The sequence below is a fragment of the Rhipicephalus sanguineus genome, chromosome 1 (assembly GCF_013339695.2).
Source record: "Rhipicephalus sanguineus isolate Rsan-2018 chromosome 1, BIME_Rsan_1.4, whole genome shotgun sequence".
Taxonomy (NCBI): domain Eukaryota; kingdom Metazoa; phylum Arthropoda; class Arachnida; order Ixodida; family Ixodidae; genus Rhipicephalus; species Rhipicephalus sanguineus.
The window spans coordinates 73,521,825-73,536,354 of record NC_051176.1 but is presented as its reverse complement, the minus strand read 5'-3'; the positions used below and the strand labels follow the sequence as shown (position 1 = coordinate 73,536,354).

General features: G+C 45.5%; 1 protein-coding gene across 1 annotated transcript in view; it reads right to left on the bottom strand.

The window, feature by feature from the left end:
• Window positions 1-14,530, bottom strand: part of LOC119392996 (whirlin) — a 328,938-nt gene that overhangs the window by 17,213 nt on the left and 297,195 nt on the right. Inside the window, exon 9 of the mRNA XM_037659871.2 lies at window positions 4,705-4,836. Coding sequence (XP_037515799.1) covers window positions 4,705-4,836 — 132 coding nt within the window. The remainder of the gene's footprint in view (window positions 1-4,704; window positions 4,837-14,530) is intronic.

Here is a 14,530-nt window from a genome sequence, read left to right as displayed (position 1 = left end):
CGACTCACGCGAAGTGCGTAGGGCTTTCTCACGGTAGGACGATTGCAAAAGAGTGCAGACGCGGACAAATAGTTAATTGTAGATTGTGAGGGGTGTTCCTTGCCCGCGTTCACCTTGAGAAAATACAGAAAGGGTATGTCAGATCTCTGCAGGTGGAGTGACCACTGGTTTGATTCAACGTAGGATCTTTGTACGGGGCTGCTGCGAAAAGCACCCGTAGAAAGGCGAATGTCCAGGGGGTGGACAGGGTCAAGCATCTTCAATGCGCTTGGTGGCGCAGACTGACAAACCACAGCCCCGTGATCTAGGCGCGTGCGAATAAGGCTTTTAGACAGATCCATCAGGCACCCCATGCAGTCCATGACATTTTCAGAACACTCATTGTTTTTAAGTACTTGTTTTTTATATACTTGATGTGTGGTATGAAGGTCAGTTTCACGTCTAGGATTAGGCCTAAGGATTTTTACTCAGTCTTCACAGACAGACGTTGACCATGCAGGTCAATGTCAGGTTCAGGATGAAGGCCCCTCTTTCTAGAAAATAACGCGCAAGTGCTCTTTTGTGGATTCAGCCTGCACACGTTTTCGTCTGCCCATTTAGACACATTGTTCAGACCAAGCTGAACCTGCCGCTTACACATGGGAAGATTAGAAGTCTTAGAAGATTAGAAGATGCGTGGAATCGAACGTTGTACGAGGGATGCACGGACGCAAACAATTCATTTTTATAATAAAAAGGGTACGACTCAGTACACCACCGTGTGATTCTCCAGTTTCCTTAACAAATGGTCGGGACAAAACACTGCCCACTCGAACAGAAAATTTGCGACTGGATAGATAACTTTCGACTGTAGTCAACATCGTACCTCGCACACCTAAGTATGAGAGGTCTCTCACTATTGCGAAGCGCCATCTTGTATCGTACGCTTTTTCCATTGTGAAGGAATACTCACAGAAAAAGCTGCTTATGAACAAATGCTTCGCGAATTTCAGCCGCAATGCGTATTAGGTTGTTGGTTGTGGATGAACATTCTCAAAATCCGCACTGGTACGTGTCATGTAGTTAGTTTCGAGGAAATGTATTTACCGGCAGTTTATCATTTCTTCGAATACTTTACACAGGTAACTTGTCAGCGCGATGGGCCTGTAACTAATGACAGAGGATGGATCCTTTCCCTATTTCAGAATAGGTATCACAATAGCCTCTTTCTAGGAAGTAGGGTCTTGCCGGAAAATCATATGGCATTGTACAGGGAAAGCAGTGTCTTTTGTGGTTTGTGGGAGAGTGTTTCAGATGTCGTATACAATAGGATCAGAACCTGGGTAGGATTTGTTGCAGCAGTTTGGTGCTGCCTGCAGCTCTGCTAAGCGGAACGGTTCATTGTGTGCTTCATTGCTTGTAGAATTCCTTTGCAACTTCTGTCGTTTCAATCTCGTTCTGTATCTTTGGAAGGTTTCGGAATATTGTGTAGAACTCGATACGAATTCGAAGTGTGCTCCCAGAGAGTCAGCTGGTCTTAGAGGCCTTCCCCCTTGGTGTTAACTAAGCATACCGAATAAGCTGGTTGACCTGGTACTTTCTTCACGCTATTCCATACCTTGGCCTCATCTCTATAGGAGTTTATGCCGGATAGGAACTTCCGCCAGCTGTCCCTTCTAACCTGCCTGCGCGTTCTCCAGCCTTGCGATTTGATGTGTTTAAAATTAATCAGATTTTCTGCTGTGGGAGAATCGCGCAAAAGCCCCGACGTTTTATTCTGTTTCGTCCGAGCCTTGCGGCACTCGTCGTACCACTAGAGAACACGACGTTTGCTTGTTGCTTTAGTAATTTCTGGCATACATTTAAGAGCAGTGTGAATTATAAAATCGGTAAAATACTCAACAGCAGCGTCAATATTAAAAGAAGAAATGTCCGTCCACGAGATCTTAGTAATGATGTGGAACTCCTCCCAATTGGCTCTGTCAAGCTTCCACCGAGGAGCCTGGGGTGGAGATTCATTTCGTTTTTGTGTTTTGAGGAGTATTGGGAAGTAGACACTCCCATAGTAGTTTTTGACCACTTCCCAGTTAAAATCAAGTAAAATGGATGACGAGATTATGCTAAGATCGATGGCTGAATACGATTTGTTCGCAAGGAAAGACCATGGGCTCTTTCTTTTTGAGTAAACATGCGCCTGTGGAAAACAGGAAACTCTCAATGAGGCGGTCTCACGCGTCGGTGCAAGAGTCGTCCCACAGGCTGCTGTGAGCATTGAAGTCACCAAGGACGAGGTAAGGCTCGGGCAACTCGTCCATAAATGATTGGAATTCATGTTTGTGCAGCTGGTAGTTTGGCGGTATATTTATTGAGCATATATTAATGAGTTTATTTGTAACTATAGCTCGAACGGCTACTGCCTCCAGTGCCGTTCGGAGTGAAAGGTGCTGACATGCTACGTTTCTCTCGAGTATGATGCGAGATAATCCTGACGGTCTTTTCGAAAAACAACGCACTACGAAGAAAATTTGTGTGTTTGGGATTTAGATGTGTGTCCTGGACACACAGCACCTTTGGACACAATTTACTAAGCAGTTCTCATGCGTCGTCTAGGTTGTGTAATAGTCCTCTAACGTTCCATTATATTATTTTGTCCATGTTGAAAGTGTGCGTGGGCTGTGTGTCGCAATAGAGGAAAAAATCCTATTTTACAGAGCCTTTGTCAGGCCCTGTGACTGGGGTGTTGTCTTTTTGGAGCGGCCGGGAGATTCTCGCCGCTCCTTCGGCGGACCAGTAGTGTCCATCGCCTCTTGAGAGGCGCCAGACAGTCGCTCTGTCGAGCGGTGTTTGCGTAGGGTAAGCTTCGTCAAGGCTGACGAAGCCTTCGACCCCACCAGAGCAGAGGTCGAGGGGACCTCTTTAGCTGCCGGGCTGCCCTAGCTGCTGCCAGAGCTTGCAGCGGCCGCTGGTGTGGTCGTGTTGATGGTAGGCAGGGCAGCTGCCTTGGCTGCTCCCACCTTGGCGGTGGGCGGTAGTCGCCCCAGCAGACTTGTCGTGGCATGGGGGATCCTGTGTGCTGCCCCCTGTAGTGCTGCCCCCTGTCGTACTACGTCAGCGAGTGACGCATTCTGTGGGAAAGTTCGTGTTGGGCGCTGTCGGACTTCTCGGAAGCTGATGTTTTGTTGGAATTTGATTGCTTGAATCTCTTTTTTTTCTTTCTTCCAGGCTGAGCACGATCGGGAATATGCGGGATGGGTGCCATCGCAGTTCGCGCAATGGGGCTCAGCCTCAGCCTTGCAGTCATCAGTAGGGTACCCAGTAGTGGCGCACCTTGAACAGATGAGCTGCATGCCCTCGAAAACTCTGGGAAGCATGGTCAAACCGCTGGCATTTGAAACAGCGCCGCTGGTTTGGAATGCACGGTCGCACGCGTAGCATAAGATAGCCTCTTGCAACTGTTTCCGGGTATATGCTGGATCTAAAGATGAGTATAATGTGTTCTGTGGGAATTTCCGTGTCATTGCACCATATTTTGATGCGTTGTACATATGTAACGTTCTCATCTTTCCAGCCGTCCAAGAGTTCTTCGTCGGTGAGGTCCACAAGGTCATCGTCTGTAAAAACACCTTTTAGTGTGTTCAGTGTTCGGTGTGCGGTAATTTTGATGTGCCTATCTCCATATGCTACAAGGTTGCTTAATTTCTGATATTGGGTTTTGTCCTTTACTTCAATCACAATTAAGGTCCCATCTGGCCATCTTGGTGGCTTTGTAGCCAGCGCCAATGGTTTCGGTGAGGCATCTAGAAACCGAAAAGGGTGAAACGTTTGTGGCTTTTTTTTTTTCACTTTCACAGTGGTTAACGTGGTATTTCGGGAATGTGTCTTGTTTTTTTAAAGGAGATTGCGAGGTCGCTTATGTGCGCCGCCTTTTCGGGGGGCGATCAGTTATGAAGGGGCTTGGTGATCCCATGGAAGAAAATAGTTTGTTCGGCAACCACGCCTACCACTCACCACGGGGCCCAACAAGGCGAGGTGGCAGAACATGTTAACAGGTCTGCACAAGACCAGTAATACGCCGTTACTATAACACAATATGGTTTACCCTAGGTTGGATATCCACAAAAGGTTAACCCTCACCGCCAGGAAACAAGGAAGTAATCAGAAGAGAAGAGTTGACAGAAAAAATTAAAAGTTGAAGAGAAAAACGAATATGTGAGGACAGAGAGAAAAGGAAAGGCGACTGCCGATTTCCCCGGGGTGAGTCAGCCCAGGGGTGCTGTCTACGTGAAGCCGGGGCCAAAGGGGTGTTTGCCTCTGCCGGGGGGACTTAAAGGTCCAAGCACCCAGCGTCGGCTCAACCCCCAGGCTCCCCTTTCCCACGGACACGGCTAAGCCACGCACGGCTAGGCGTGGGAGGGGGTCAAACACCCCCCTCTCCCCACCCCGTTGGCTCGGGTCCGTGGTGACGCCGCTCACCAAACGCCTGTTACGCAGACGCCCTTGCGGGGTGCGAAAACGTAGTGGAATTTGGTTAAAACCACGGAGTACCTGCAGTCACCATCGAAGTGTTAATTGACCTATATTGTATTTACATTGTTGCGATGTGGAGCAACTAAGGCTTGAAGCTTGAACCACAGTTGAGTTCAGATCGTAACAACTAGCACGACTAAATATTACCGAAACATTGAAACAAAGTTCAATGAAATGAAGTACGTTGAATAGGCATACGTGTATGGATATGATGCGTGGCAGCTGCTGCGATGTGTTGTTGCCGCCCTCTATGGCGATGCCGAGCACGGGTTTGGTCCGCCGTACAGTCACGCGCATTCGGCCATCCATCAGTTCCTCCACACGGTGGCCCTGCGATATAAATGCTCCCTAAACGTTGCATATACACGACCACTAAAAATACCATCGATGGTGTGTCGTATGGCACGGCAGTGCTAAGCTCTCCATCACAACGTCAGATAGATGCAGGCGGTGCAATCAGATTCAACGCGAAGTTTGGATTGCTCTTTGTGGTAATCCTTTTTCTAAGGGTCTTGTGGCATTATTGCAATATGTTCCTTCTAATTATAAGGGGTGTTCAAACGAAAGGATAAGAAACGCTGCAACAACATGACCATTAACATAGATACATATGCCCCTATAGGAGAGTGTAGCGAAACATCAAAGGATGAGAATGGAGTCTCTGACGTGGATCGGAGCATGCGGGGGCGCGCACGCATGCTCAGGAGAGAGCAGAGGCTCGTATAAAGAGCGCCGTCCAATTGACGCGGCAGTGCGTGTGAGGACATAATGGCGTTCACATCGCAAAGTTTGTCGGTGAAGGAGTAGCGACGCGTCATCCGATTTCTAACAGCGGAAGGTCTTAAACCGGCCACCCTTCATCGCCTGCGATTAGCATGTGTCTGGGCCCATGAACAAATATCTGAAAAGGGGGAGCGCTTCAACTGGGACGACAAACTCAAGGACGCTGTCAAGGACTGGGTCTCGTCACGGCCACAGGAACGATGACAACAAGGAGTCCTTCGGTTCAGTCATCACTGGGATCGTTGTGCCCCGGCACATAGTGTATACTTTGAATAAAGTCTTCATTTATACCCACAGTGTCGTTTCGTACCTTTTCCTTTGAACACCCCTTGTATATCGCTTTGGTCACTGTGCTAGGTTTTTCATAAAGCCTTTATGTAGGGTCATGCGGAAAATTGTTGCAAATAATCGGAGATGTAACTTAGTAAGGTGTCGGTTGGGGCTAGTTGGTGATCCATAACTTCGCTTTGCGCCAAATCAATGTAGACAGAACACACAAAGTTCAAGTCTCGCCTTTCTCTGTTCTGTCTACTCTGATTTAGCGCGAACCGAAGCTATGAATCGGAGATAAGAAGGGTGATTCCACGTAAGATCGAACAAACGATGGCTGGTCGACCCCTCAAATTTATTTCAAAATTTTATATATTATTGCCTGATGAGTGGAAAGAAGAGATCCGCAATTTGTTTTGCCGCGAAAAATTTTTTAGAACCACAGGAAATCAATAATGACGAAGAGGTGGAGTGGAGTGCTCATCCGCTCTGCTGTTTTGGCCAACTTTCGTTATGAATTGCACAAAATATATTCAAATTAGGTAGCTGAAATTTATTTACTTAAATATATGCATGTTTTTGCTTCTTCGCAGGTATTTTTAGTTTTTATGCGTAGTGTAGATGTTTTTATAAAAAACCTCAAAAATGGCCCAATCGGCAAAATTTTCTTTACTTTGAAGGTCTTTATCTCAAAAAAGCCTTGTAGCAGAGGTACAAAAAATCCGCATTACGTTCTTCGCATGCTTATCTACCAAACTGCCAAATCTTGTATTTATATAACTTTTCATTCAGGAGATATGATCGGGCTAAGTTCAAGAAAACACCGAACAATGAAAACTTCTGACGACAATTAAAAAAAAACCCCATTTTTTAAATTTCTTAAACTTTGTCCACTTATTCTCCTCTACATCAGCTTTCACAATCATTAAAAACATGTTGCATAATGTCGATGCACTAATAGTTACGGCCCCTCCAATGAGACCGTTAGGCAAGGATGGGCAATTCCGACTTCTTGCACAGCAGGTGTATCAAATGCAGGCAGGATTGAATTTCTTTTTATTAAAATGTCAGCAGGTGCCTAAAAAGGTGTCGCCGGCACTGAAGACGTTAATTTTGAAATTATTTGGTCACTGCAGCGGCCACGAGCGCGGAGCTACGGAGTAGGCGCGCGCGCACCCGAGATGCTCGTTGTAAGAGACGGCGCAGTGAGAGCTCGTTCTCGCGTCCTCAGACCGATTGAGTTCGAAACAGCAACACCTCTCGGGTGACATGAACGCACATGCACCGGTAGTTGCAGTGATCTGGTTAATTGCGTCGATTTCTTTTTCAGGGTGCATAAGAATGTCATCGTTAAACTGTGCGTTCCGTGAAGAGCTTTCATTGCAGTGGTAGCAAAAGCACGCGTAGCACAAGTAGTCCGTCTCACTGACAGTCACTGATCTTTCGGGCGTTAAACGTTCCTTCAAAGCATTTATGTCTAGGTCGGTAACTCTGCGAAATTTTGGCTTCTTTGCAATAATCAAAGGAGTACTGACACGATTTTGAGACATCGCAAAAGAGACATTTTTTGTTTCTTTGGTATGCAGTGTCCACGCTGTCCACACACTGCAGTCGGAGAACACGTATAAAAAATTTATGTTAACTTTGAAGTTTTCGTCGCTGAGCATTTGCAAGCCAGCCACACTGCAAGGACATTATCCCGACAAGTCAAGACACTTCCTCCGAGTTCACGAGTTCTGCGTCCTGCTGCAGCCTAAATCGTAGAAATCACTGTCAGGGTCACTGGACGACAATTCACTCATCGTTGCTTATTGCACCACGAGCAGATGACGGATATCCCGCGAGTACGTCGCGAATTTCTGTATCTCCGTGACGTCACACTGCTATGAAACGACACTGAGAAGCCAACCCCTCGATATCGAAACCGAAAGTGTCTTTTTAAGGTGGCGCTAATTAAAATATATAGGATGCATTCCCAGGCACCACAATAGTCGTTTTACGTTTCTCGACACCAGTATTTTTATTTAGAGCAACAATCCGAATTTTTTTTTAAATTCGTGTCAGTACTCTTTTAAGCTTCTTGTGCTTCGAAAGGTAGTCTCCACAATACACTCATTCAGAGCTATACTTTCTCGTCATGAGACGCACAGGAGGAGTAGAGTAAGAGCAAAGCACAAGAACTATTCGCGCCGAATGAAGTGTGAACAGCGCACCGAACGCGCGGCCAGTTCACGCCGTCTGCTGCCGACATCTAATATAGACAAGCGCATCCGTTTACCGATAGTTTTGCTTTTCTTTTCTTTGACAATCCATATTTTGCTTTGCCACTGGAGCGCCACGTTCATGCTTTCCACTGATCGCAACTGGCGCAGCGCAGTTTCTGTGGCAGCAGCGTGCGTGAAGCGAGCGCTCACAGCTCCCTTATAGAGTTTTTATCTTGCTTACACCTCCGCCGTGTTATCAGCGCCTAGCTAAGATGCGAACAGAGGGCGGATAGAATAGCGAAGCTCCAGTGCACGTGCGTTCAAGTCACCCGAGAGGTGTTGCTGTTTCGAACTCAATCGGTCTGAGGACGCGAGAACGAGCTCTCACTGCGCCGTCTCTTACAACGAGCATCTCGGGTGCGCGCGCGCCTACTCCGTAGCTCCGCGCTCGTGGCCGCTGCAGTGACCAAATAATTTCAAAATTAACGTCTTCAGTGCCGGCGACACCTTTTTAAGCACCTGCTGACATTTTAATAAAAAGAAATTCAATCCTGCCTGCATTTGATACACTTGCTGTGCAAGAAGTCGGAATTGCCCATCCTTGCCTAACGGTCTCATTGGAGGGGCCATAACTATTAGTGCATCGACATTATGCAACATGTTTTTAATGATTGTGAAAGCTGATGTAGAGGAGAATAAGTGGACAAAGTTTAAGAAATTTAAAAAATGGGGTTTTTTTTTAATTGTCGTCAGAAGTTTTCATTGTTCGGTGTTTTCTTGAACTTAGCCCGATCATATCTCCTGAATGAAAAGTTATATAAATACAAGATTTGGCAGTTTGGTAGATAAGCATGCGAAGAACGTAATGCGGATTTTTTGTACCTCTGCTACAAGGCTTTTTTGAGATAAAGACCTTCAAAGTAAAGAAAATTTTGCCGATTGGGCCATTTTTGAGGTTTTTTATAAAAACATCTACACTACACATAAAAACTAAAAATACCTGAGCAGAAGCAAAAACATGCATATATTTAGGTAAATAAATTTCAGCTACCCAACTTTAATATATTTTGTGCAATTCATAACGAAAGTTGGCCAAAACAGCAGAGCGGATGAGCGCTCCACTCCACCTCTTCGTCATTATTGATTTCCTGTGGTTCGAAAAAATTTTTCGCGGCAAAACAAATTGCGGATCTCTTCTTTCCACTCATCAGGCAATAATATATAAAATTTTGAAATAAATTTGAGAGGTCGACCAGCCATCGTTTGTTCGATCTTACGTGGAATCACCCAGAAGCAGAGCCACGAAGACCGCCCTCCATATTCTGCGCATTTCAGACAAATTTTTGTTTATTTTCGCTCATCTAAATCTGGCTACTGAACAGATAAGCGTAGAGACAAATTCACTGCTCATTTTTTTTTTCATTATATACATCCAGCTTTCGGCTACAATAGCTACTTACACGAATAGGCTTTAGAAATTGAAACTTGTGAAAGTGGGATTTTTCGTGGCAGATACCACTATACGAGTACAAATCATACACTCATCTGCTCTAACAAAAAAAAAAAAAGTCAGAAGAGGGTTACGGCACCCTGACTGTCTTCGACTGTCCATCTGACCTCTTTTGGAACGTAGAATCAGAAAATGAAAGTTAACTTTTCTGCAATAGTCAACTGAATCTCGTGCAACGCGTTTCAATTGACTTCCGTGGTTAGGACGCCGCCGTATACACCATTATATCGCGCAGCTGCCGTTCAGTTCCGTTCGTATAAGCTGTGCGCCGTGGCACCGCGGCTCGCCGCCGGCGCGAAGGCGGCAGGCGCCACGGCGGTGACGGCGCCTCCTCTCTGTCTTCCCTGTCTCTTGCAGTGAGTTGCGCGTCTTGTAGTTTTGTGTTCGAGAAAACGTTCGCATCTTCAGTTGCGCTCCCGCCATATCGTACGCGCAGGCCCAGTGATAGAAGTGACGTTAGGAGGGGCCATATTCATGGAGCGGTGGACACGGACAACGTGCGCCTGTTAACGGTGAGTTTCGTAGGCACTTACGTACAACTTTACCTGGCCGTCTGAAGCAGCTCTGCGGAAGTAGGCTGCCAGCCGTTTCCAATAGCAGCCTGCGTTCGCAGGTCTGCTGCGGACGCCCAACTAAAACTGTCGATTAAATAGTTAGCGAGTTATCCGCGTTTTTGTACAAGCTGCCATAATATAGGTGATGCAATCAATTATCAAAGGCGGTCGTTGGCTGATCGCATATTCTGTCTGTACTGCACACGATGTCGCTTTGAGATGCGCCTTCGTGTAAGCACTAATGAAATTTGCGTTGATATTCAGTGTGCAGCGTTCTCCCACACGTGGAAACCGTGAATAAAAAAAATGTCTGCGTGCATACTAAATATAATGGCTTTTCTTGATTAAAGACTGTAATTTAAATTGCAGATATAGGGCGATGGTTCCAACACGCACGCGGCAGAAATTAAATTGGACACGCCTCGCCGGAGGGGTGAAAAGCTCTAGACTACAATATCGAAGGCGCACTTGTTGGGGCTGCCGCCGTGTACTCTTTTACCCTCGTTTTTGTTTGCTGTTTTCGTGGTTTGCCTACATCTGCGATGACGTTTGGCATTATTACAGAATAGAGTGCCACCTTATTAGCAAGAATGAAGAATAGAGTAAGCGTACGTGACTGTGGGAACTCTGTACGGCAATTCTAGCATGTGCTAGCATGTGACATGTACGATCTCAACGTAGACGGCGTCGGCGCGCGCGGTGGGTGTCGTTGTGGTGCTCGTACTCGAATGTGTTTGCTGAGTATTTAAGGATGGATTACGTTTGTAAAGCATGTGATCAGTAACCGCTCACGGCGTGCCCCTGACTGCCGAAGGGTGTGCTTAAGTGCCGGAATACGCCGGCGCAAAGCCAAGCGTATTCAGAGAGCAAATTTTGAAGTGATTTTTCAGAAAAGAAGTGATTTATTTCGCGCATATCCTGTGCCTTTTGCAAAACAAGGTTCCCGCCTCCTTCTACTTGAAAATTTGTTTTCGTTGAGAAATTATTTAAAGCGAAGCGCTCGTGCCGTGGTTGTGTAGAGTTGCGGCTTGTTGCACCAGGAGTGGTTTTAAATCCAAATAATCGCTGTGCGTGTGCGGGTTATTCCTAGAATCCCGGATCGCTTCTACCACCTCTTCACTCCAATTGAGAGCCACACTCGCAGAAACGAAGGTGCAGCTGTGGTCTGTCGCCTCGCCACTCGTGATGGGAAAGGCATCAGCGCCGTACCCCTTGTCAACGAGGCACTAGGTCCTTCACTCCCTTTGATTCTAAGACACGACGGAGGAAATGGGGTGAGTGGCATCCCACGCAAAAGAGCCTAAACCAGTTTCGTTTGTTGTTTAAAAAAGGTTGACATCATCTGGTGCTGCAAATATGTTACCAAGTAACACGTTCTAAAAGCTACTATTTGCAAGTTGTGTTTTACACGATAATGGCAAATACATTTTTCCTCGCCATGTCTGTTTGCATTTGGTATTTTGTTCTGGACTGTTTTGCAGTCTTATTGCAATTCCGTTACCTCATCACAATGTCAAGTTATGCTTTTCAGATACCCTTTTTTATGGCTGCTCACGGTGAACAGGAACGACAACATAGCAAGTCACAAGTCTTATGCCTCCAGCAATCAATTCTTTTTGGTTTATTCGTAATAATAATGAATAAATACGGAAACACGATGCCGATTTCTGCAGTGTCTTTTGAAGCACATAACACTATGAACGTGACAGCAACACATTTTTGTTGTCTATACTCACACAAGCATCTAAACGAGATCTACCTCAGCTGCTTCATTGGAAATAACAAACCACATTTTCACGCTTCCTATTTCACTCTGATGGAAAAGGTGTGTTAATCATATTGATGAGCTTTACTCAAAAATGCTAAATTGAACTGCTCTTTATTTTTCAGTGACTGGAGGCAACGGCAAGTATTACTGCACTTGTTCAAAATGAATACTTCAATATTTCCAACAGTAGCCGCGCGACACTAAAGCATGAGTCAATAGACTAACTTAAAATAGTTATAGAATCACTTGACACTTCATTGTGCGTCATTTGACCCACTTAGGAAAGTTACCGGCAAGAGACGTATGACTGCGATCCTTCAGATGAGAGTCCTTTCAGTCTTCCTAAGAGAGTCATGGTACACCCCTAGAGCACACCGAATCTAACCCAGCAAGAGAGTTCACGTATCTCTTCAAAGAGAGCCATAACGTAGCAAGTCAGGACTTGCCGAAAAGTTACACATACTCTCTTTTTGTTAGAGTGTGGGGGGCCTTCGCATTAATTTTGACAATGAGGGGTTCATTAAAACGTACGCCTAAGTCAATGTATATGAGCATTATACATGCGGAGCACTTTAGGGCCCCAGCCTGTAGTATGCTGTCGTATTCTGTCATCGTATGCTGTCGTAGTTTGGCCTAACGCAGGCAAAACCACGAATAGCATAGCCATCTGTAGCATACTGAGTGCGCGCTCGCGCCAAGGAGAAGTCTTCTTCCTCAAGTCTTCGAGCGCCTTGATGATTATATGAAGTGCGGAGCACTGTAGGGGCCCGTTCTGTCGTATGCACTCGTCGCTTGGCGTAACGCAGGCAAAACGACGTATAAAAATAGAAAAAAGAGGAAGTAAGCGAGAAATAGAAAGATAGAGAAAGAAAGGAAAAAAATAGCAGCAAAAGTAGAAATAAATACAAATAAAGAGAGAAATAAAGACATAAGAAACTCGAAAAGGGAAAAAGAAGGAGAGGAGGAAATAAAGAGAAAACTGAAGATAAACAAAGAAGGCTGCCAAGCTCCGCACTTTCTTCAGGCTTGGCACCCCTAGTGCGAAGCTGCCTAATTTTTTTGTTGTTCCTCTTGTGCCTTTAGAAGAACCATCTGAATCAATTTTTTTTCGAGATAAGGTAACACGGGTGACATGTTTAAAGGTAAATATAGGGCGATAACGATGATTAGTTGAGCGAACTTTCATGACATCGTCGGCCTTCACTCTCCGTGCCTTTTTTCAAAAGTAAGTGAATTACCTATTCACTGCATGCGCTACACACAGTAGTATTGAAGGCGACCAAGAAGCAATGGGGTTTTACCGTTCAGCGCTGAGTGTTTCATTGCGAACAATTGTTCTGGTAACTAGCGCCGGCGCATAATGCCTTGACATCATGCAGCAGTGTAGGCCAACGTATGCTTTGCGGACAAACTAATGAAGTAACTTGCACGGGGGGCGTGATTCTATCCATTTTGTTTATCTGAACTTGCGGTGTGCGTTATTTTCATCTCATGAAACGCTTATTTCGCCACGGAGAACACACATGCCTTTATACATTGGTGCGTGAAAGGCTTCATCGAGGTGTCCCGCTGTATCCGATGGAACCGTAAGATGAATATGGAGGCTGTAATTTACGAATATCAGAGGAAAGAGAATCGTTGCCTTCCACGTGTTTCTATTCCGTATGCAGTAGCCTGCGTGCCTTGAACAGTATTCACTCGTGTCACTCGTAGGCAGGCAGTGCCGCTTAAATCCATGCGGTCTTTACCGGTGCGTTGATATTAAGTATGATTGGTGGACCGTATTATGAACCGAACGCTTTTTGCGCTACTTTACATTTTGCGTCACTGAACAGCAAGTGCGATACTTAAAGAATTCTAGATTGTGAGGCCTTAAACGTCGTCGTCATCTAACGAATGCCTTCAGCATACAGCGACAACAGATCATCGTTACACTATATATAACGCTACCGGGAGGAGGTCGCACTAGCCTATAGGTTTCCATCAACATGTTATGCTGTCTTTAAAAAAAGTAAGCAGGAACAGGTAGCGCCTGCTGGGAGATTCGCGCAAGCTTAAAATTTCAGTAATCCTTCACGTGCGCTCCGCAACACAGACCGTGTCGCCGGAAACTTGGTATGCGCCTAATTAATAGTTATCATAACTGATGTCACTTTAGTTCTGCTTCATAGTGGCAGCTTTTCCAGTTCAGGCACTCAATGAGCTTTAAATCAGCTTGCTCTGCTAGGCAGGCGCTATAGCGGTGATATACTATCGTGAACAGGTCCACGAATCAATATTCGCGAATGTGCCACAGGCTAGAAGTGCAGCCGAAGGCGTGCAAAGCGTGCTTAATGTGGTTACAAAGCGCATTAATCTATTTCAAAGTTCAGGCATAGCATATCTCGAGCAACCTTCTATGCTGTGACTTCCTGCCCGCTGTTCGTTTAATGTAAACTAGCACCGAGCCGACTATCATAGGTTCAAGTGAATCTAAATAATGGCAACATCGATTGCTGAAAATTTGTCATGATTATTCGACTGCTCAAAAGGAAAAAAATATACTGTAGTGATGTCTTATGGGGGCGGTATTCGCAAAATTTAAGTAAGCATCAGTCCCGTAGCCGGATACAATTTTAAGCATGGGACTCTCCTGATACAATAAACATGCCCTTCAAACATTCATCACTGTTAACGTCGGTTTCCCGGTGTAATGCGGTTAGAATGCGGTTACGATGCTTAGCCGACATTGTTGCCTACATTATATAAACTCCTGAGAAGCCGGTTTCTTCATATATTTGCCTTGCTCATTACCGCTTTCTTGTTATAATTAATCTGTCATCACAAGATGTTACTCTGCCCTCGCTTATACGCCTGAACAAATTGTCACCTGATAAGACGCTTCCTAATTTAGGAATTTTCAATGTTTGGAAAGTTTGTTGTAGTCCCTCGCTAA